The 25523-nt window shown below is 42.9% G+C and overlaps 1 protein-coding gene across 1 annotated transcript in view; it reads left to right on the top strand.

The window, feature by feature from the left end:
- Positions 1 to 25523, top strand: part of CERK (ceramide kinase) — an 85876-nt gene that overhangs the window by 11524 nt on the left and 48829 nt on the right. The window contains exon 2 of the mRNA XM_056573699.1: positions 24545 to 24616. Within this exon, the coding sequence (XP_056429674.1) occupies positions 24545 to 24616 (72 nt within the window). The remainder of the gene's footprint in view (positions 1 to 24544; positions 24617 to 25523) is intronic.

Here is a 25523-nt window from a genome sequence, read left to right as displayed (position 1 = left end):
AAATACCTCTTAAGGGTAGGGGCAGACACAGTGCAGTCAGTCACAGAGCAACTGCAGGGCAAGCTACCTGCTGCGGCTGGGTAGCTCTGTGAGTCAGCTCGTGACTGCTGCTGGGAAATCCTCCACTACGAGCATACACACAGAGCTGCAGGGAGCTTTCAGCTTAGTTTTGGGCCTAATAGCTAGAATAGAAACTGAAATATTTCAGGATTATCAGTACTTATCAGCTGCTGTATGCTCCAGATGAAGTTATGGAGTTCTTTTCAGTCTGACCACAATGCTCTCTGCTGACACCTGTTTTAGGAAATGTCCAGAGCAGGAGAGGTTTGCTATGGGGATTTGCCCCTACTCTAGACAGAGGTGTCAGCAGGGAGCACTGTGGTCAGACTCAATAGAACAACTCGACTTCCTCTGGAGCATACAGCAGCTGATAAGCACTGGAAGGATCAAGATTTTTAAATAGAAGTAGTTTACAAATCTGTTTAACTTTCTGGAGTTTGTTGATGTGAAAAAAAATAGTTTTGCATCGGAGTACCTCTTTAACTCCTGTTCTTTCGCTATGGAGCCCCCTTTTAGTGTAGTACAGCAGTAATGTGACCAAGCCTGAGATTTCCTCTTCTGTATGTGATAAGGTGGAGGTTGTAGGAAAAGGGTCTGTACGGAAATACAGTGAGGTGAAACCAATATATAGAGAAGACGACAATATATAAAGCTCGGCCTCCTCCTGCCTTGTAAAATGACATTTTCTAAAGTTGTAGTGTATGTCCAGACACCTTCCCTGGTCATGTAAATAAGAAAGCTCCTGTCCATGGAGATTGCTGTAAATGAATGAACTGGAAAAAAAGGAACATGTCGGGACAACTAAGGCTACAAAGTGATGTCAAAATTTATCCTTCATTGTAAATTCTGTCAAGTAAAAAAAAAAATTAAAAAAAATACATCTCACCTCCCAAAAAACTGGAATAAAAAGTAATAAAAAAGTTATCTTACAAAAGACAAGTCCCCCTAAAGCCAGAGTTCCTGAAACAGCATAGCTTGTGGTGTTACGCTGCTGAAAGGGTTTCGAACTTGTTAAAACATTCTGACACTGCTTAAAAGCAATAAGAAAAAACCTGCTGACTGGACAAAAACACAGCTAGCTATGTGCATCAGTACTGGCCCTGGGAGGAGAAAGGTAAGTATGTTTATTTATCAGGTTAGGGTGCCCATGTTCTCAGATGGGAATAACCCTTTAAGGGCTTATTTGAAGTTTTACACAATAATTTATTTAAACATTGTGAATATTCTAGTGCTTGTCAGGCTTGATGACGGTCACAGGAAGCAGATAGAAATAAATTGACAAACAATTTGTACAGGTCAGAATGTGAATGACACAGCTAAAGAGCAGCATTGAAAAATGTTCCTCTATATGAGTTTACTTCTTGGTTCTCTGGTAACTTGTCTTTATAAGGACTTGCCTATAATGTTGTGTTTTTGTGGGTTTTTTTGTGCTAATTTTTAAGGTACAGAATGCTGCAACATGACACAAATATGCATGTTTTTATTTTTTATAATTTAAAGCAGAAGTTGGTGGGAACAGGAGGCTACAGTACAGACATCTTGTGGCATCCTATCTTGACACTAAGAGTACTTTTCAGCAGGGGACAAAACCATGGTGTGAACAAGGCTTTATTTAGGCTTCTATTAGACTGTATATATTATGGATTGTCTGCAGTTAGTCTTTATTGTGGAGTTAATCCATGGGGCATTCACATGAGCGTAAAAGAATGCATGTGTTAGTTACGTTTATCCATTTTGGTGTTGCAATATGCTTGTTGAAGCCTATGGAGAGCGTTCGGAATACAAATTCATCTCTATAGCATCTGTAAGAGGCTGTTTTATGTGTTTCTTCTTCCCTCTAGACAGCCCTTCAGTATTATGGATGTGTAATGGATACAACACTTATGACATATGAGTGCTCTATGATCCCTAATTGCAGGCATATTGAGGATCTGTACGGAGTCTAGAGTTGTAACCTTTAAAAGAAAAAGCTTGGGTTTTATTTATTTAGGATGCAAAATGTTCCTCTGTAATGCTAGGAAGGAATACAGCTAGAAATACTGAATCTGACAGAAGAAAGTCTATCATCCGACAGTCTACTTTCCGGTGCATTTGCTTGCTTTGCTACCCCTGAAAGGATGTACTTGAGTTAGAAGGGTAATACGTCTTGCTAGCCTTCATCTCTGTTTCTTATGTCTCTGACAAAAGACCTACTGTGATTATATGACAAAAGGAACGATGCTGACAAAATGCGATCTGGAGGTTCACAAGTTTTGCTTTCTTCATTTCTTAAAGGAAATCTTTAACCAGTGTCACTTGCACTAACCCGTCAGTACCGACAGGCAGTGCAGGTGACACTGATGACAACGGTACTCTACTTGTCCTGTTCCGTGCAGGGGATCTCTGGTAATCATGTCTTTTAGCTCCAGCTACAGGCACCCGGCTTGGGGCATGGGTGGAGCTTAGTTACATCACTGCTGCTGTTCTGTAGCAGCGGGATCCAGCAGGGAGTAGCAGTGGCTTGGGACATGGGCGGAGCTTAGTGACGTCAACGCTGCTGCTTCCTGCTGGATCCCACTGCTGGAGAAGAGCAGCAGTGACGTCACTAAGCTCCGCCCCATGCCCCAAGCCGCTACTGCTCCCTGCTGGATTCTGCTGCTGGAGAACAGCAGTGATGTCATAAAGCTCTGCCTGTGCCCAAAGCTGGGTGCCCGTAACTGGGGCTAATGGACAAGATTATCAGAGATCCCCTAAGTGGAACAGGACAAGGTAAGTACCTTTGTCATCAGTGTCACCTGCAGTACCTGTTGGTACAGACAGGTTAGTGCAGGTGACACTGGTGATAGATTTCCTTTAAGGTAAGGAACAAAGAGATTTGGGACCCCTAAGGCCTTGTTAGGATTAAGGCATCTTAATCCTGAGAATCCGCTCAGGTTCCCCTGTGATACTTGGTGATTTAAACCACATTCATATTATCTGAAAAATCAGTGCAGAGTTAGAAGCAGACATGATTGAAAAAAACACAAACTATAGCCCAATATGTCTGTCTAGATTTATCATTTTAGTGGATTAGGTTAGAAGATGTCTAATTGGTGGATATCTACAGCTCGGACGAATCACAAAGGGTCCCTTTCCCCTTAGTGGCTGGGGTCATAGGCAGACTTGAATGCTGCCATGCAACATTTTGGGTCTGTCCATGAAGAGCTTCCCTGTTCTCTGGATTAGGCCTCCATCTATCTAATTTAGTCAGTGTATAGAATACAGGGCTCAACAAAACCCAGGCACCAGGTTTCCATAGCGCCTAAGAATTTCATGGTGGCGCCTACGTTTTTGTCAGTTCTTTCCAATAGGTGTTGTCCATCTTTTTAAAAATAAATAAAAATAAAAACTGTTTTTCTCAACTTCACCTTCATTTTAACTCTGATACCCAGTTCTACCTGCAGTCATTGCTACCTGCAGTGTTGGCCTCATGTCAGGTGACCACTGCAGCCAATCGGCAGCCTCAGGGGTCATGCTCCATAGTCAGGATCAGCTGCAGTGGTCATTTGACATCCAGTGCTCATGTAACACCGGAGCCGCCACTGAAGGCATCTGCTGATGAGATGAGGGGACACTAATGACTGTGACACACAGGGAGAGATGAGGGGACACTAATGACTGTGACACACAGGGAGAGATGAGGGGACACTAATGACTGTGACACACGGGGAGAGATGAGGGGACACTAATGACTGTGACACACGGGGAGAGATGAGGGGACACTAATGACTGTGACACACGGGGAGAGATGAGGGGACACTAATGACTGTGACACACGGGGAGAGATGACGGGACACTAATGACTGTGACACACGGGGAGAGATGACGGGACACTAATGACTGTGACACACGGGGAGAGATGACGGGACACTAATGACTGTGACACACGGGGAGAGATGACGGGACACTAATGACTGTGACACACGGGGAGAGATGACGGGACACTAATGACTGTGACACACGGGGAGAGATGACGGGGCACTAATGACTGTGACACACGGGGAGAGATGACGGGGCACTAATGACTGTGACACACGGGGGGAGATGAGGGGACACTAATGACTGACACACAGGGGGGAGATGAGGGGACACTAATGACTGTGACACACAGGGGGGGAGATGAGGGGACACTAATGACTGTGACACACAGGGGGGGAGATGAGGGGACACTAATGACTGTGACACACAGGGGGGGAGATGAAGGGGCACTAATGACTGTGACACACAGGGGGGGAGATGAAGGGGCACTAATGACTGTGACACACGGGGGGAGATGACGGGGCACTAATGACTGTGACACACGGGGGGGAGATGACGGGGCACTAATGACTGTGACACACGGGGGGGAGATGAGGGGACACTAATGACTGTGACACACAGGGGGGGAGATGAGGGGACACTAATGACTGTGACACACAGGGGGGGAGATGAAGGGACACTAATGACTGTGACACACAGGGGGGGAGATGAAGGGACACTAATGACTGTGACACACGGGGGGAGATGAGGGGACACTAATGACTGTGACACACGGGGGGAGATGAGGGGACACTAATGACTGTGACACACGGGGGGGAGATGAGGGGACACTAATGACTGTGACACACAGGGGGGGAGATGAAGGGACACTAATGACTGTGACACACAGGGGGGGGAGATGAAGGGACACTAATGACTGTGACACACAGGGGGGGGAGATGAAGGGACACTAATGACTGTGACACACAGGGGGAGATGAGGGAACACTAATGACTGTGACACACAGGGGGGGAGATGAGGGGACACTAATGACTGTGACACACAGGGGGGAGATGAGGGGACACTAATGACTGTGACACACAGGGGGGGAGATGAGGGGACACTAATGACTGTGACACACGGGGGGGGGAGATGAGGGGACACTAATGACTGTGACACACGGGGGGGGGGAGATGAGGGGACACTAATGACTGTGACACACAGGGGGGGGGGGATGAGGGGACACTGATGACTGTGACACACAGGGGGGGGGGGGGAGATGAGGGGACACTGATGACTGATCCTATGGCATTGTGTTGTGTACCATGCAGCATTTTTTATTTGTTCAATCTTAGATTCAGATTTGTCAATCCCTGATATAGTATATGTAGTTAGTTCACTTTTCTTTGTCCATTGTTTCATATAATGAATATTTATAATGGAATAAGTCCTTACATTGTTAGTAACATTTAATTTAAGAGAAACATGAAAATAATTTAATAAAAGGAAAGAAAAATCTATTGTGTATACAGCCTATTAAAGATACATGCGGCTGGCAAGGATGTCACAGGGCTCTGCAAGCTAATGTTTTCCTAAATTATGTATATGTCTTACTGTCTTTCCTTCCAGGTCTGTTTGTTTTGAACAAGAGCACTAGCCATCTTTAGAAGCCGTCTGCTCCCCACTGCTGCGAGTATATAGCGGATGATTTCTTTCTTCTGTAAACTCTGAACTTAGCCTGAACCCTTATCGATTAGGCTGATTGATAGCAGGGCGGATGGGTAATTTCCTTACAAGTATTCTGTTAAATCAACTGACTGTCTAGAAAAATCCCAGTAAAATGTCCCTGGTGTCAGATGAGTATAAAGGGGCTCGGAGGTCCTTGGAAATCAATATCCCAGAGGTTGAACATGGCTCTATTAATGGCAAACACATTAGCATTTCTCTCCCATTTTATCATCTCTGTAAAAATACAACAAAATGTAAATGTCTATGTATGGTAGCGGTTTCCTGGATGAATTGGGTTACTGTAGTCCATGTCCAGCCCAGGAGGCCTTGGCCATTATGACTTTGTAAAGCTCCGATCTGCAGATGTTGTAGGATTGTTCCTGGAGTGTATCGGTTGGTGAGTAGATCAGCAGTCCGTATAGACAGGTCCCTGGTAGGATGGAAGTACTGCATGTCTACATTTTTAATTCTTCCTGTCGGTATCTCTTGTTCCCATAGTAACTACAGTCTCTTGAGATGCTTGAGAAGTGCAGCAGCGATCTTCGCATGAGCTGTGCTTGGGCCTCCTAGGGTGACCAAATGTCTCTAAATTAGTATTCGCATACTTGCTTGCATTCATTTCTTGTTGAAGTCTGTTAAAAAAAACGAAACTACCCAGTTCCTATCTGCTGGGATCAAGAATAAAAGCCCTATGCCGGATAATTCTGCAAAGTAATAATAAAGCCATCTGGTCAAATGCAGCACACACAGTTCCCGCGATGAGCGGCTGATAGGCGCACAGGCTTTGTCTAGTTAATTTGTATCTTCGTGCTAGAAACTCAGGTGCTACAGGCCTGGCAGTCTATCCATTTAAAGGGCTTTTGTGTGAAATAATCCCCTGCCAAAAGCAAACAATATCCTGTACGTGTTACATCAAATAAACACGGGGAGAACAAATGCGCCACTTGGAATACTCTTCATTGAGGCACCCAGGCTCATGCAGATGCATTATTTTTTATATTTAAGTAGGTCTATGCCTGTAAACGCAGAAGCAATCTATAGGATCTCGGTGTATGTTGTTGAAAGCTGGAAAACACACAAGGTTTTATTTTAAAAAATTTTTAGACAAAGCGAGAAGTGGATTCAGCAGTAAGTTTTCTTTGTTTTTATGGTACATTCACACATGCAGATTTTAATGCAGATTTTCCGCAACAGATTTTACTACCCATTTAAGTCAAAGGGTAGCAAAAGCACCTGCTCTAAAATATGCATGTGTGAACATCTCTGCAGCTGATCCAAAATGCTGGAGCCATGGCTGTGCTACTTATCATGGAGACCAAGAGAGAAGACAAGTCATAACCCATTGTGACTGTGAACCAGAGGCAGAGTAGGGGACGTCTACTTGAATGTGTGATGCTAAGCAGCGCCTTCTGCAGTGATTCCGACACTTGTGGCACATTTTTACCTAATGGCAAAATGCTGATAAAGGCATTCGATACTTCTTTGTTGCTAAAATTTGGAAGCATTCCTAGCAATTTGTGTATCGCCCATGAACTTTAATGGGAGTTGGTGTAAACTTCATAGTATCACAAGCTACACTGTTTGTCAGTCCCCGAGTTGAGTAACCAGTGTAGCTCAGGGATATTATGTATTTTTTTATTTATTTTTTTACCAAACTCCTGTTATAATTATGGCACAAAAGCATTTGAACATTTTTAAGAGACTGGGATTAACAGCTTTTCCCTCGGCACACAGGTAGCATTGTATGTGGCACACCCAAAAATATTTCATTAAAATGCTGTCCTAATGCTCTAGGGTCCGTATCCCTGTCCCTGAGGAATCTGCAGTGGGTTGTAGAAAGGCTTCATGAATAATTTCAAAACAATTGAGTTGCTATGTTAGCCATGTGTGATTTATGCATGCCACGAAGTGCTGCGATTATCAACATGTAAGGTGGCTGGGAGATGTGAAAACCGGGCACACCCGTATCCCAGCCAGACCTGGTTTTAAGTCCGTCACAAAACCAGATACAGGGCAAAAATGAGATGACCAAAGTCACTATCGGACTCTGGACGACTCATTCAAATGAGAAGGTGGCCAGGTCCGACTGGGATACGGGAGCGCCCGGTTTTCACATCTCCCAGCCAAATCCGGTCCCTGTATGTAAGAATCATGGTGTGAATGCACCCAAAGTAAGTTTTGGTGTCCTGGCCCCAGATCCGACTCCTGTGTGTGTGTGTTTGGCTTTCCACTACCTCCCACTGACCACCATGAACAGTGATAGCTGTAAATGTTGGTACCCCTGAAATTTTTCTAGAAAAATGAAGTATTTCTCACAGAAAAGGATTGCACTAACACATGTTTTGCTATACACGTTATTCCCTTTGTGTGTATTGGAGCTGAACCAAAAAGAGTAAAAAAAGCAAATTAGACATATCACACCAAACTCCAAAAATGGGCTGGACAACATTATTGGCACCCTTAACTTAATATTTGGTTCCACACCCTTTGGAAAAAATAACTGAAATCAGTCACTTCCTATAACCATCAATAAGCTTCTTACAACTCTCAGCCAGAATGTTGGACCACTCTTCCTTTGCAAACTGCTCCAGGTCTCTCTTATTGGAAGGGCGCCTTTTCCCAACAGCAATTTTAAGATCTCTCCACAGGTGTTTAATGGGATTTAGATCTGGACTCATTGCTGACAACTTCAGAACTCTCCAGCGCTTCGTTGCCATCCATTTCTGGGTGCTTTTTGATGTATGTTTGGGGTCATTGTCCTTCTGGAAGACCCAGGATCTTGGACGCAAACCCAGATTTCTGTCACTGGGCTGTACAGTGTGACCCAAAATCCATTGGTAATCCTCAGATTTCATGATGCCTTGCACACAATCAAGGCACCCAGTGCCAGAGGCAGCAAAACAACCCCAAAACATAATTGAACCTCCACCATATTTCACTGTAGGTACTGTGTTCTTTTCTTTGTAGGCCTCATTCCGTTTTCGGTAAACAGTACAGAAGAATGACGTGCTTTACCAAAAAGCTCTATCTTGGTCTCATCTGTCCACAAGATGTTTTCCCAGAAAGATTTTGGTTTACTCATGTTCATTTTGGCAAAATGTAATCTTGCTTTTTTATGTCTCTGTGTCAGCAGTGGGGTCCTCCTTGGTCTCCTGCCATAGTGTTTCATTTAATTTAAATGTCGACGGCTAGTTCGCGCTCCCTGAGCCTGCAGGTCAGCTTGAATCTTTGGAACTTGTTTGAGGCTGCTTATCCATCATCCAAACTATCCTGCCTTGACACCTTTCATCAATATTACTCTTCTGTCCATGCCCAGGGAGATTAGCTACAATGCCATGGATTGCAAACTTCTTGATAATGTTGCGCATTGTGAACAAAGGCAAATCTAGATCTCTGGAGATGGACTTGTAACCTTGAGATTATTGAATTTTTTCCACAATTTTGGTTCTCAATTCCTCAGACAGTTCTCTTCTCCTCTTTCTGTTGTCCATGCTTAGTGTGGCACACACAGACACACAATGCAAATACTAAGTGAACTTCTCTCCTTTTTATCTGCTTTCTGGAGTGATTTTTATATTGCCCACACCTGTTACTTTCCCCTGGTTAGTTTAAAGGAACATCACATGCTTGAAACAATCTTTTATTTTTCCACAATTTTTAAAGGGTGACAATTTTGTCCAGCCCATTTTTGGAGTTTGGTGTGACTCTATTTCCAATTTGTCTCCCCCCCCCCCCCCCCTTCCTCCTTCTTTTTTTTTTTTTTGTTTAGTTCCAATAAACTCAAAGGGAATAAACAAAACATGTACTACTGCAATACTTTTCTGTGAGAAATACTTGATTTTCATGAGAAATTTCAGGGGTGCCAACATTTACGGCCATGACTGTATATCCAGTGCTGTCCACCTTCCACCTAACCCGAGTGTGTGTGTGTGTGTGTGTGTGTGTGTGTGTGTGTGTGTGTGTGTGTAAAAGGCTGCTGGAGAGCTGGGGAAACAGAAAAAAAACCTGATTCTTATCTAGCTCCTCCCTTGTCTTTACTGTGCTTCCTATTTCCGAGACAAGCAGCTGCCTGCTGGATCTTTCTGCTCAGCCGTTCTCTGGCCACAGCCGTGTCCTTTCTCAGCCTGTGATTGGCTAAGCAGGAAGGTCTTACCACCAGCTGCTTGTCTCTGAAAAAAGCACATAAAAGAATGGGAGCTGCAGCAGAACAGTAGGGGACTAGGGACAGGTAAGCATCAGTTTTCCTTTTTCCCCATGCCCCGTCACCAGATTAGATTTGTCACATTAGAATATTGGCTAATGGCATGGATAAGACATGGATTGGACATAAAATGGAGGGCATTTTACCTCTTTCTGTTCTGGCCTACTTTCATTCTATTGCATGAAATCATAATATTTACCTTAATAATCACAAAATGACATTTTCCTTTAAGCTGTGCAACCCTAGACTGCAGCATTCATCCTTTACTTGGTACTGGCTGCAGAAGTGTCAGCTTCTTGACTGAATAGCAAGTGACGTGCATGTTCCAAAAAAGTGTCATTTGCAGGTAACACGGTATATTAATAAAGCTCCATTCACATTACGTTGTGGATTCCATTGTTTTCTGTGTGCACAGTTTTTTGTCTCTTCCTTTGACACTGGGCGTAAAAATGGTGCACGCAAATAGTCTGCTGTGAATACCATAGTAGTTCATATGTTCAAACATGTCATCTGCGGAGTCCAGGCGTGTAAAAAAAATGGCCAGCCAGGGGTGTGGAAATATAATAAAAAACTACATGTCCACACGACTAAAATGGAGCAAAATCTACTTGTCCCTCATGACGATCCACTTGTCCGGGCCAATTTTCGCTTTTACACTCTCCTTTTTTCCTCTTCCCCCTTTTAATAGCCATAACTACCTACTATAATGATACCTTTTTAATTTGTCCATAACATATGCTCCGAAACAAAAAAAAATATCGGTGAAGTGAAATTGAAATAATAAAAGAAAATTTTGCCAAATTTTGGTGGTTTTCTCTTCTACTCCATTTACCTTGTGGTTGAGCGAACATGTTATTTTGATACTTTAGGCCGCCTGATTACAGCAATACTAGATTTGTATAGTTTCTGTCATGTTTTACTAATTAAAAAAACTTTTTTTAAATTGCCGTTTTCTGACTCCTGTAGCTTTGTCCAGCTACTGAAAACAGCCAGGGGGCTGCAGAGTATAGAGTGGGCACGAGTCAGGAGCCTTCTCCATACACTCCTCCGAGCGCTGCCTCACTTGTCGGGGGCTTTCAGGTCTGGCCCTGCGGGGCTAAGGGCTTGAAAAATTCACCTGCCCGGGCATCAGACGATAGGAATTCCACATCCATGTCAGCACAACTGATAGATGTGACTGCACCTTGCCCACATGGTTGCTTTTTAAATGGGTTTTCCCGTCTCATAAAGTGATTGCATGTCACTAGGAAATGACCTTGGGGGGCCTTAAGTTGATCCTGACAATTAAAAGGATATTATCACCTCGCTAAAACATGGCCCTACGGCCCCTCTGGCCTGCTAGTGTCAGTGGCACTTAAGCAAACTACAGTGGTCCCTTGGTCCCTCAACATACGATGGTAATCCGTTCCAAACGGACCATCGTTTGTTGGAACCATCGCAAGTTGAGGGATCCGTGCAATGTAAAGTATAGGCCGTTGGCTGTCCGGGCATGCTGGGTGTTGTCGTTTTGCAACATCTGGAGGTCCACAGGTTGAAGACCACTGTTAGAGGAAGTTGTACTCACCTGTCCCCGCCGCTCCGGACCGTCACCACTGCCCGGGATGTTGCCTTCCATCGCTGTCGCCGCGTCCCCGACGCTCCGGCAAGGCCTCTGCTTCCCCAGCATCCGCGCGCTCATTCTCCGCCATAACGTTGTTACGCACGCCGCTCCTGTTGGATGATGGGACGTTGTGCGCAGCGACGTGATGACGACGATGGAGAGCGCCGATGATGCAGGGATCCCGAAGAGGACGCGCCGGAGCCCCGAGGACAGGTGAGAGACATCACCGGAGCTCACGGGGCACCGTAAACGGCTATCCAGTGGCAGCTGAAGCAGTCTGCGCTGCCGGATAGCCGTTTATGCGATGGCCCCGACATACAAAAGCATCGTATGTTGATGCTGCCTTCAACATGCGATGGCCTCTGAGAGGCCATTGCATGTTGAAATTATCGTATGTCGGGGGCCATCGTAGGTCGGGGGGTCACTGTACATAAAACAACTGGCTAGGCTGTTTACAGATTCCTGGCTGTCTCCAGCAGCCGCAAGCAGGCCATAGTTATAGCCCCTTGCCTAATCACTGATTCTCTGGGCACCTTGGCAGGACCCCCACTACCTTACTGTATTCCTGATCTCTTGAGAGCCGTTTCCTTGGTGCAGTAAATGAGTTAATTCTCTTATATTTGGTATTGTAGCTGGGAAGGTGGAGTTACTATACAAGTTGTGTGTAATATAGAAGGGTTGGAAGGTGATCCACATGTTCAGTGAGAACACTGTCTGGGTTATTTCTGTGTGTACGTCTTTTGCCTTCGTTTTTCAGCTAGATTGGAGGGGGCGGCGCGGCCTCATTAACTCTATCTGTCTCTGGAGGATAGTATTGTTATGCAGTATTCATACATTATGGTAATGATTAATGAATAATTTACAGCAGAGACAGTGATAAATCTTACGTTGCCTAGCAATTAAAACTTCAGCTTTTACTGTGTGTGTCAAATCTTACCGTACAGTAGTAGTTTTTAATATCCTCTGGGTGTATTATGTTCTGTAAAAAAAAAAAAAAAAATGCTGTAAATGTATCAGTTTTGCCAAGTTTATCGCACTGGTTGTATTTTCGTGTGTAAGGCTATGGACCTCCATAGATGGTGTTTTGTAATATGGGCAGTTCCTAATGGTTAAACAGGTTATTCCATGGAACATAACTCCTAACAGAGAACCTGTGGGCCCTTTCGAAAGTTGTCAACATATAGGTGGAGCCTCTACAGATTCAGGCACTTTAAAATAAATTAGGCTCCTCCTATTATTTTTATTTTTTTACACCCAGTGTGCCCAAACTAACACCGTCGGTAGTAAAAGGGGGTGCTAGAGGGGGGAAAAAAAGCAGCCAATTCTATGGTGCGATGGTGACATTGAAGACAGATGACCTTTTTTGGAGGAAGCCGCATGTCCTTGCAGTGTTTCTAGCATAAAACTATGGTTATCTATTGCTTCCATGTGTTGCCTTTTGATTCTGCAGCTAAACTTTTTGGTGCTAGGGGTGAAATTTGGACAGAATTTGATAAGGCTGCTCTTAGTGCCCCTGCAGAGGGACTATTTTCAGCTATACTGCCAAAACTCTGGCCTCTCTACAAGTGAAACCGCTTTCAGCCAAGCTTGTCAGTGACCAGAGGATCACTTTTCAGAAGACTGTGGTAGAGAGACTAAGCATGTATGTCCATCAGCACTTTAGCACCAAAGTAGGTGAGCATGCACATTGTTATACACCTTGAACACTTGGTAGCACCCTACTATGTTAGGCTAAGGGTATGTTCACACTGAGGAATTGAAGAGGAATTTACTACTCGAGTAATTCCTCTCGCTTATTCCTCTCCAATTCAGTCAGCAATGACGAATCCAATAGAGTTTAACTGTATTTCCGCTCCTCAGTTCACACTGAGGAATTCCGCAATCGGAATTTGGATGCTGAATTCCATTCCTCATGAAGAATGAACATGTTCTTTCTTCATGCGGAATCCGCGTCTTTGTCCCATAGAAATCAATGAAAAAGTTTTTTTCAGCCCGACACCGTTTCGCACAGAATTCCACGCGGAAATATAGGAGGAAAAATTTTATTAATTTTTCTTTTTTTATGCTGGACGACAACCACAAATTACAATTTCTTTTTTGATTTGCACGGAATTTCCATGCCATATCTGCGCAAAAGGAGAAAAGGGGAAAAAAAAATAAAAAATAAAAAAAATATTCAAATCAGTGGTTGCCATCCAGCAAAAAAAATGTTTCCTCCTATATTTCCGTGCGGAATTCCATGCTAAAAAACCCCAAACAAATTCCGCAGCAGATTTTTTTTAAGCGAGAATTCCTCGCCAATTCTATCCTAAGGCTGGAATTCCACTTGTTAAAATTTTTTGGGTGTGGAAAAACACCAAGAAAAACTCCTATTCTGCTGCATGGCGTCTTTTCGGTCAAAAAAAGGCTGCGGCCAGATGTTAGCTGTAAATCAATGAAAAAACGCAAAATTATTTTTCCAGTTTGCGTTTCTCAGTTTGGCGTTTATTTTTAATTTTTTTTATTTTAATCCTTTTGGCATTTTTTGACTCTTTTGGCGTTTTTCAGCTCCATGGCAGTTTTGCTAAATCGTAGCAGGTAGAGCCTGTGGCGTTTTTTTCACTGAAATCTGTGTTTTTCTCCAATAGAAGTCTATGGGAGTAAAAAAAACGCTAAGAAAGACGCCATGTGGGTTTTAACTTTGGCGTTTTTGCAGGCGATTTTTATTCTTTTTTGGACTTTAGTGATCCAAAAAAGTGATGGAGATACCTTTTTTTTTTTTTATAAAATTTTGTAGGGTACCATTAAAAAAATAATAATAAAAAAGATACAGTTGTGATGGAAAAAAATTGTATTTAACGATAGTTATCTTTTTTTTTTTTTTTTTTTTTATCACAAAATTTTTATAAATTTTTAAAAAGGGATCAATTTGTGTGCGGGCAGGGCACTAAAAATGTCGAAGACAATAATAGAAATGTAGTGTGTGGTTTTCACTTTATTTTTTACATTTTTTGGGTGGTGCTACTACTCCCAGCATGGAACACACTGTTCCATGCTGGAGTAGTAGTAATTGTACTACTGGTCTGTTGTGATCCTCCTGTATAATTTAAACATGTGGCCGGCCGCTCTTCTATGGTCCCCTGCACTGACGTATATGTACACCTATTCATATTTCCCGCAGAGAGCTGTGATTGGCCAGATTGTTCCAGCCAATCACAACTCTCTGTGGGAAATATGAATAGGTGTATACATAAGTCAGTGCAGGGGACCATAGAAGAGCAGCCGGCCGCCTGCATCTATACATTATACTGGACAATCACAGCACACTCTGCTCCATGTTGGAAGCTGTAGTACCTGCATTAATAGACAGATCGCAAAAGGTGTCAGACGTGACACACGCTGCGATCTGTCTATTAATGCAGGTACTACAGCTCCCAGTATGGAGCAGAGTGTGCTCCATGTTGGGAGCAGTGGTAGCTACAGTTGAGGACAAATCACAGCGGGTGTCACTCCTGACACCCGCAGTGATCGTCCTTTCTATTGCAGAATAGCGGAAAATATGAATGAGTGATGTGCTATTCACATCACTGGCCAGAGTACAGAGCAGAGATGCGAGCGCTGTATAGAGCCGCTCCGCATCTCTGCTATATTATGGATGATCGCATCGGGTTTCAGGAGTAACACCGGGGAGATATGTCTATTAGTACAGTCACTACTACTCCCATCATTATTTATATTATTATAATTATACTTTTTTTTTTTGGTACCAAACAAAGGGGCCAAAAATGCGTACAGGTACGTCCTTGGTCCTGCTCTCCTGATATAACGCGGGGTTACACAGTAACCCCGCGTCATATCACGGCGGGCCCGGCGTCATAGTGAAGCCGGGACCCGCCTCTAATAGCGCGCGGCGCGCTATTAACCCTTTAGCCACGCGCTATTAACCCTTTAGCCACGCGCTCAGAGCTGAGCCGCGCGGCTAAAAGTGAAACCGAAAGTGGCCGGCTAGCTCAGTTGGGCTGTTCGAGATAGCCGCGGCTAATCGCGGCATCCCGAACAGCTGACAGGACAGCGGGAGGGCCCCTACCTGCCTACTCGTTTTCCGATCGCCGAATGACTGCTCAGTGCCTGAGATCCAGGCCTGAGCAGTCATGCGGCAGAATCGTTGATCACTGGTTTCTTATGAGAAACCAGTGATCAGCATAGATCAGTGTGTGCAGTGTTATAGGTCCCTATGGGACCTATAACACTGCAAAAAAAAAGTGAAAAAAAAAGTGAATAAAGATCATTTAACTCCTCCCCTATTAAAAGTTTGAATCACCCCCCTTTTCCAATAAAAAAAAACAGTGTAAATAAAAATAAACATATGTGGTATCACCGTGTGCGGAAATGTCCGAATTATAAAAATATATAATTAATTAAACCGCTCGGTCAATGGCGTGCGCGCAAAAAAATTCCAAAGTCCAAAATAGTGCATTTTTGGTCACTTTTTATATCATTTAAAAATGAATAAAAAGCGATCAATAAGTCCTATCAATGCAAAAATGGTACCGTTAAAAATCACGGAGCAAAAAATGAGCCCACATACCGCCCCATACACGGAAAAATAAAAAAGTTATAGGGGTCAGAAGATGACAATTTTAAACGTATTAATTTTCCTGCATGTAGTTATGATTTTTTCCAGAAGTCCGACAAAATCAAACCTATATAAATAGGGTATAATTTTAATCGTATGGACATACAGAATAAAGATAAGGTGTCATTTTTACTGAAAAATGTACTACGTAGAAACGGAAGCCCGCAAAAGTTACAAAACTGCGTTTTTTTTTCAATTTTGTCGCACAATGATTTTTTTTCCGTTTCACCGTAGATTTTTGGGTAAAATGACTGACATCATTACAAAGTAGAATTGGTGGCGCAAAAAATAAGCCATCATATGGATTTTTAGGTGCAAAATTGAAAGAGTTATGATTTTTTAAAGGCAAGGAGCAAAAAACGAAAATGCAAAAATGGAAAAACCCCTGGTCCTTAAGGGGTTAAGAAGCCGGGCGGCGGGCCCATCCATTTTCTATAGGATCAGATTCCTGCAGCAAGGAGAGAGATGGGAAGAGAAGTTCCTAGCTGTATACTTCTTCCTGTTCATTCTATTGATTGGTGGAGGTCTCGGCACACAGACACTGAATGAGCTGCAATACCAATCACCACCCATAGACATGGTGTGTTTTTGGGGCATAACAGAAGAACCTTTTATCTAATCGTATAGCCTATGTAGTGGCTGTTTGGACTTGATATGAAACAATGGATGTTTTCTGACTTTTGTACAGTATTTCATTTTACTAGGTCCTGTTCCCTTTAAAATAAAATAATTTTTTCTTATGAATTTCTGTTCAAAGACCTTTTTGTAATCATGGCGTCATTTTCTTACGACCATGGCCAAAATGACTTGATCTTTTCTCCTTGACTAGCACTTGAGATGTCTGGAAGAAACAGAAATGCTCAGTAGATGAGTATACCCTAGTGCAGATGAATAGTCCGGAAAAATGAAGCATAATTAGTGTTTCATCCATTAATTTGACAGCCCGGTAATTAGAGTGAGACCAATAATGAGCAGTAATTGAGCAATGTAGCAGAAATGTGCCGCGCTCTGGGTGACATATCCAGCATTTCCCGAAAGGAAGCGTCCACATTTTAGTTTACGTGGTATTTATATTCATCACATTTGCACATTCCATGGTTATTGGGCGATTTTGTCTTTTCAATTAAAATGACATCCTCAATCGGGAAGCTGCTTCACTATAAAAATGAGTCGTGACCTTTTCAAACGTCTCCATTTTTTTATTTTTTTTTGCCGTGCGCTTTCACTTAGTCTGCTTAGAGTATTGTACAGTTTGCTTCCTTTGTATACTCTTACGGAACTTGCTTGGCATTCGTTGGACTGTCATGTTAGCGGCATCCTAGCTACAAAGAGCAAAGTGTCGTCGTACAGATGTGTCGGGGTGAGGGGACACAATCAAATAATACTGAACACTGCTAAAGTTATCATGGTCTTTCTAAATGATGTGATATCTATACGAATTATGTTTGAGATAAAATCCTCATGGACATGGCAGAGCTACGAGCCTGTCGTTTTTTTAAAGTCACATGAAACCCCTTGGGCTCCTTATCTTTGCTTCTTTGGGAGTAGAGTACCTTTTTAATGTATGTTTCATGCTAAAACTGACATAAAAAAATCAGTATATGCTTCTACTTTAACTCCTTAAGGACCACAGGTTTTTCCATTTTTGCACTCATCACCTTCTAAAAATCATAACTCTTTCAATTTTGCACCTACAGACTCATATGAGGGTTTGTTTTGTGCCATCAATTGTACTTTGTAATTACCTCAATCCTTTCACCACAAAATTTACGGCAAACCCAGAAAAAAAATATTTGTGGGGCAAAATTGGGGGGGAAAACAATTTTTTAAAAACTTTTTGGGGCTTCCGATTCTATGCAGTGCACTTTTCAGTAAAAATGACACCAAATTTTCTTTCTGTAGTTCCATACGGTTACAAGGATACCCAACTTATAAAGGTTTTTTTATTTTACTACTTGAAAAAAATTATAACTACATGAAACAAAATTAGTAAGTGTATAACTTTATTTTTTATTTTTCCATATATAGGGATGCTGAGTTTTTGCGCCGTGTTCTGAAGTTTTTATCGGTACCATTTTGGTTTTGATGGGACTTTTTGATTGTTTTTTATAAAGTGACAGAAAGATGCAATTTTGGACTTTGGAATTTTTTTATGTGTATGCCATTGATTGTGCGGTTTAGCTAACATTTATATTAGTTCGGACATTTACGCACGCGGCGATACCACATATGTTTTTAATTTTTATTTACAAATTTAGTTGTTTTGTTTTGTGGGAAAAGGGAATCAAACTTTTATTAGGGAAGGGGTTAAATCACACTAATGTTTGAAGTCTCCTGCTGTCTTGGGATGCTGCGGCGGTCCCTAAAAGCCCACTGAGCTAACTGGCAACTGTTTTCTCCCGTTTTAGACACCACAATCAACTTTGATCGCGGCGTCGAAATGGTTAATACCGGACATCGGCCCGATAGGCAATGTCCTGTATTATCCACGGGTCCTGGCTGCTGATAGCAACCGGGACCTGCCAGATATGAAGCACGCTCTTCACATAACTGGAGCCGACCACAAGCGTAAATATACACTTGTGGTTGTTAAGGGGTTAAAGAAGCACTCCAGGTTCGTTAGTTTTTTCCCCTTATATTATGCACCAACACTAGTCCTACAGCGCCATTTGTTTAATTCCAGCACAGCAGCATCCATGTGTTTCATAACAGTAGCTGTAAGGTGTGATCACTACTGACAACCAAAAAATCAGTGTCGCCGCTGGCTTCCTGTGAATGACATCACCAGTCAGATTCCTTTCCACCCCACTAGCTCAATTTGCAGACTGCGATCTCTATGGAGTCAGGATATAGCATTTTTGTTGCACCTACCACAATTTTGGAAAATCAAAGCAGAAACTTTGCCAGAAAACAGGGGTCCTGAGCAGTTGACCCTCTGATTGCTTGCCATTCACTGCACACACAGAATAGTGGGTCCTCTTCATTCTATGTCTCTGTAGTACACACTATGAAGAAGCAACAGCATGGTAGACATTTTAAAGCCATACTGAGCAGGGTAAGCTGTAATTGAGCACTGGGCTGAGATCTAATACTCACAGTAAGATGGTGTACAATCACTTTCTGTCTCTCTCTGCAGCCATCCCCTTCTTCCCCTGCCCTTTTCATAGACTTCTGTGTCCGCATGTAACCCAGTTTCTCAAGATGGATTTAGGGCCTGTCCACACTGCTGAATTTCAGCTGGTGGAATTATGCTTACAGCACAGTCCCATTGTTTTCATTGGGATTCTGCTGCTCTGTGCACACTGTTGAATTTGAGCAACAGAATTTAGCCGGCAGAACGGACATCTGCCAAAACAATGAACATGTTCCTTCTTTGGGCAGAATTCAGCTGCAGAATCCCATAGAAGTCAATGGGACTTGTATTTTCATCTAAAATCAGTTGTGTAAGCGGAATAGTAGCAGAATTACAGTGGAAATTCCGTCTGGGATTTTAGGATGGAATTTATTATTAAAACAGCGCATTGGAGCTTGTACTAGCCCAGTGGAACGCCGAGCTCCCTCTGTGGGCACGTGGCCATAGTTCGCCATGCAACCCGTGCAGACTTGCAACTGCTCCTCCCCTCAGCTCTCCGAAGGTTTCTGAAGCTAGAGCTGGGGGGAGTGAAGGCAGAACAGAGGACGCAGGTCTGCACGGGAGAAAGAAGCCATGCCCCCCTCATCTCCCCCCTCCTGGAGGATGCAGGTCTGCAAGGTAGAAAGAAGGCAGAGCAGGGTAGAGAGGACATACACAGCTTCTCCTCCCCTCCCCCTGCTCTGCCTTCAGAGGATGAAAGTTTCCATGGGGAAAAGAAGCCAGAAGAGCAGGGGAAAGAGGACGTACACGGCTTGTCATCTCCCCTGCTTAATGATTTCTATGTGTGAAGGGGACATACTGCACGGGCTGGGCATAAGGGGGAGGGAACATACTGCACGGGCTGGGGATAAGGGGGGGACATCACAGACTGGGGATGATTTCTATTTGAGGGCACTTTGAGAGGGAAAAAAAGGTGTTGTGCATTACAGTTTTGTCCCTCTGGCTCAAGAAAGGTTCGCCATCGCTGTACTAGCCCATCTCTGTTGTCTTTCTGGGTCTCTGTCAGCACACTCTTCTCGTTGGTACTGTCTGGTCTGGTATGCAAATGGTCCAAAAGGGCAATTTTAATTCAGAGCAGACAAGCTGAACTTTAGCAGTGCGGAGGGGTCCTTAGGGTACGTTTACAGGAGCGGATTCACTTTCATCCTTTCAGTGTGTTTCCTGCTGCAAGTTTGAAAGGGGATGGGCTCTCCGCAGCAGATTTTCAGCAGCAAATTTCCGCAGTGTAAAATCTGCTTCTGACCCTGTTGACTTTAATTGATTCTGTGGTGGATTTTTCGCAGTGGAAATTCCGCTGCCGAAAATTTCCCCTGAAGAGCCCGCCCCCATTTCAAACTCTGTGAGAAACACACTGTGACTTTGAACGTAAATCCGCTCCTGTGAATGCACCCTATAGGTGCCTTCACACCATGTTTCAGAGATCCGTCTGAATCTGGCTTAGAAATGTCAAAACTGGCCCTTGACGTTATCCTGCCGAATCTCATTTATTTAAATGCGCCGACAGGAGTCTGGTCTGCTCATTTTAGACCGGTATCTGGTTTTGCTGCCCAACTGAAAACCCTGATATGCTGCGTCTTTCAGTCCGGCTACAAAACCGGATATGGGGAAAAAATTAGCCTTTCTTTCTTTTGTTTTTATTCTTTCTTTCTTTCTTTGTTTTAATGTATTATTTCCTTATACTAGTGATGCGGCTACCTTACTACTAATCTCTTCATATTAAATTTTTTATGTAATAAATATTTTATTTATTATATATATTCTTATTCTTTATATACATTTTATACTTATATCAGAGCAATTGACTACATTTCCATACAAGTAGTATAGAATATACCTAGCAGGACTGTTTATTCATATATAGTATTTTTATTAAATAAGACATATGTCTATTATAGGGTGAGTAAGAAAAAATGAAAGTGGAAAAACCTAATAAACTAATAGAGACATTATTTACATATTCGTTTGGTTTAAATTATTTTGTGTACTGGGACAAGTAGATTGTGTTCCGTTTTAGACCCTCGGACAAGTATTTATTTCTATTTCCACATCCCTGATATATATATACACACAAACACACACACACAAGGAAAAGTTATGCAACCTAGTGTCTCATAAATCTCTGCCCAGTGACTGGAAACATCCTTGTTTGAGGCTGCCAACCTGTCCTGACACTGTCCTGTTGGAACAGCTGCATCTTTTTTGCAATGTCAGTGTTTAGCTGTGTAAAAAGAACTAGACGTGTACAGGTCATCAACCTCTGAATGCACAAAAGCATGTTTTTGTTTGTACAAAAAATTTTTTATTGTAGGTTTTTGTTTCCCATGTACTGACCTTTTGAATCCATTTTCTAAAATATGTGAACCGTGTAAAAAATCAATGTATATAAAATAATATAGTTTTGCCTGCTAAACTTTTCTACTGCTAAATAAATGACCTGCCTTCCTTGTTATACCAAGTTTTACATGGCTCATTCTGTTCAACAGTTATTAGAATATGTATACTGCTCAAAAAAATAAAGGGAACACTAAGATAACACATCCTAGATCTGAATGAATGAACTAATCCGATTAAATACTTTCGTCTTTACATAGATGAATGTGCTGTCAACAAAATCGCACAAAAATGATCAATGGAAATCAAATTTATCAACCCATGGAGGTCTGGATATGGAGTCACACTCAAAATCAAAGTGGAAAACCACACCACAGGCTGATCCAACTTTATGTAATGTCCTTAAAACAAGTCAAAATGAGGCTCAGTAGTGTCTGTGGCCTTCACGTGCCTGTATGACCTCCCTAAAACACCTGGGCATTCTCCTGATGAGGTGGCGGATGGTCTCCTGAGGGATGTCCTAGACCTGGACTAAAACATCCACCAACTCCTGGACAGTCTTTTTTGCAATGTGGTGTTGGTGGATGAAGTGAGACATGATGACCCAGATGTGCTCAGTCGGATTCTGGTCTGGGGAACAGGCAGGCCAGTCCATAGCATCAATGCCTTTCTCTTGCAGGAACTGTTGACACACTCCAGCCACATGAGGTCTAGCATTGTCTTACATTAGGAGGAATCCAGGGCTAACCGCTCCAGCATATGGTCTCACAAGGGGTCTGAGGATCTCATCTCTGTACCTAATGGCAGTCAGGCTACCTCTGGCAAGCACATGGAGGGCTGTGCGGCACCCCACACCATTACTGACTCACAGCCAAACCGGGCATGCTGGAGGATGTTGCAGGCAGCAGAACGTTCTCCAGACTGTCACATCTGTCACGTGTGCTCAGTGTGAACCTGCTTTCATCTGTGAAGAGCACAGGGCGCCAGTGGCTAATTAGCCAATCTTGGTGTTCTCTGGCAAATGCCAAACATCCTGCACGGTGTTGGGCTGTAAGCACAACCCCCACCTGTGGACGTCGGGCCCTCATACCACCCACATGGAGTCTGTTTCTGACCGTTTGAGTGGACACATGCACATTTGTTGCAGTGCTCCTCCTTGTACAAAGGTGGAGGTAGCGGTCCTGCTGATGGGTTGTTGCCCTCCTAAGGCCTCCTCCACGTCTCCTGATGTACTGGCCTGTCTCCTGGTAGTGCCTCCATGCTCTGGACACTACGCTGACAGACACAGCAAACCATCTTGCCACAGCTCGCATTGATGTGCCATCCTGGATGAACTGCACTACCTGAGCCACTTGTGTGGGTTGTAGACTCGTCTTGTGCTACCACCGCCAGCATTCAAAAGTGACTAAAAAATCAGCCAGGAAGCATAGGAACTAAAAAGTGGTCTGTGGTCACCATCTGCACAGTGTGATTTCACAGAAGTGTGATTGACTTGGAGTTACATTGTGTTTAAGTGTTCCCTTTATTTTCTTGAGCAGTGTATTTGAATTGCATTTATGGACTTTTTATTTATTTATTCATTTATTTATTTATGTATTTATTTATTAATTTTGCTTTATGTTTAAGGTGCTCTGACTGTAACTGAAGTCCAGTGCCTGTAGTATATTGAGGTTGGGTAGATTACTGAGCTTTATATTGTGACCTGTGTGGTCTACAGAAACATCTGGGGTGCATTCCCACCTGGCGTATACGCAGCATATTTCACACCGTGCAAAATTTGCGGCAGCAGCGTGAAATACGCTGCGTATTTCTTGCTCACTATACACACATGACTTTCCGTCGGCAGCCCTGTGTGCTTAGTAAGTGTTAGAGGTGGGGCCGTGTTACGGCGTGACTGTGGCCTGCGGCTCTGCCTCCAAAACTCACTGCACGCATAGGGCTGCCGCCGGAAGGTCCTGTGTGTATAGTGAGCTAGGAACACACAGCGTATTTCCCGCTGCTGCCGCAAGTTTTTTGCAAAGCGTAAAATACGCTGCGTATACACCAGGTGGGAACGCACCCTTAATCATTCATGTGGTTCATATGAGAGCCCCAGGAAGTGTCACGTGTGAGCCACTGGATTTGTTAAGAGATAAACATTTATTTTGGCCACCAAGCATGCAGTGTGTCTTTAAAGCCTTTGGCATACTACACAACAGAAAGTACCCAAGACATGTAAGATTTATTTGTTATGACAGAGGGGTTATCATAGTTTGGCAGTGAGTTGATCAAGATTTGTTGGAAGGTTGACAGATCGGAAGGAAAGATGAGCAAGATGTATAGCAGTGAACAAAGTTTGTATGAAAAATGACCTGAGTATATTTAGGAATGACGTCTGACTGTCAGTGATACACTTTCTATGGCACGGTGCTACTTGCAATTGTAAGACATAGTTGTAAAGGTTGGTGAAATAGGTGCATGTGAGGCCCATAGAAGGGGAAATGTGTGCACACGTTTATTGGTAATCAAATGATAGCAATGACATAGGCCAAGCTTACAGTATAGCTGAAAGGTGAGCAGGGGTGTGGATTTAATTTTTATTTTTTTTTAACTACTTGTCCAAGAGACTAAAACGGAGCACTAAGTAGACTTGTAAATTGTAGTTATAGGGTTTGGTTCTAAGTTTATTGCTGCCATTTTGTTTTCCTATAATAGGACTGGTCTAGTGCCATGTTGTGAACCTATGGGAGAAGCTGTAGAACAGTTACAACGCAAGCAGTAGGATAGGGATGTGCTGTAGTGTAGACATTGTATGCGTCTATCTGAAAAAAATGCAGCCAGGAGAATCTCAAAACCACCTCCTGCTTGTATCCCTGCCGGATCTTTGCCGTAACTCATGTAACAGCGTTGCAGTTCTGTACACAGCTGCTGGCTGGAAGGACTGTAGTCTAGGGAAATAATGTGGTATATGCCCACTGTGAACACATACTCCTGACAGACCCAGTCGGTGGAAATGCAAGCTGCATTTTGCACAATTATTTGCAACTTTCCCCTTTTTAGAGAATTCCAAACTTTTCAAATTAGTAGTATATCTAGTTGATTTGATTTATGTATGTTTTATTTTTATTTTTTTTTCATTAGGTGCGTGCTTCACACGAGTCCTACGTAGAGCACAAGGTCTGACAGGCAGCTTCACTCATCGGTTGTATACAGGTAAGAAACAGACTCTATTTTGTATGCTTCTTATGTGTGGAAATGCCCACAGAAATCTTGTACTGGACAAGCAGCTAAGACTGTTACATTTTCTCTTTATACCCTCTTATAGTTCTCTGCCTATAAGAGGTTTGTATAATATGAACAAGTCTGCCATTCAGCCCAGCTGGCCACTTTCCATGGAGAGTCAAGCGTTGGCCACAATAAGACTTTCTACTGATTGATATTAACCATTACGTGAAACCAATAGTCCACAAAATTGCATACAATGCAGTGTATTGCTCTGGATTTATACTGTAGCCTCATAGTTAATATCGGCTAGTAGTGCTGCAAAAAGTTCCAATGTATTCCAGGTCTTACGATAGTAGTGGAGGTTCAGGTTATTCTGTGTTTTCAGTTTTTTATAGTCCATAACCTGTTCACTCTTTCAACAGAATTCCGCCCAAAACTCCTTTGTTGTCAGTGGGTATGGCACATGTCCAAGCCGTCATAAAGCCTATTCATTCCTGTGTTGTCTACTGCACACGAAAAATTCTGTAGTGTGCATGAGCTCTTAGTTTTCTACGCAGAAATAAAAATAAAATACTGCAACAAAGTATTGCATAGCTCTTAGTTTGGGACAGTGCCTTCAGACACTTTTCAGATCCTTTCACTTTTTTCACATTTCATGTTGCAGCCTTGTACTTAAATAAAAATGTAAAAATAAATCTAATTTCCCTCCCCCATCATTCTTCACTCAATACTCCAAAATGACAGTGAGAAAAGACTGTTAGAAATCATCATCAGCAATTACAGCCCCCAGTCTTCTTGGGTATGTTGCCGCAAGGTTTGTAAATGTGGATTTGGGGGATTTACTGCTCTGCTTAGGTCTGTCTATATTGATATACTTTTTGCAGTAGCACCACCA

Source organism: Hyla sarda, chromosome 4 (genome assembly GCF_029499605.1).
Source record: "Hyla sarda isolate aHylSar1 chromosome 4, aHylSar1.hap1, whole genome shotgun sequence".
Lineage (NCBI taxonomy): Eukaryota > Metazoa > Chordata > Amphibia > Anura > Hylidae > Hyla > Hyla sarda.
This window is presented reverse-complemented; position numbering and strand designations above follow the sequence as displayed.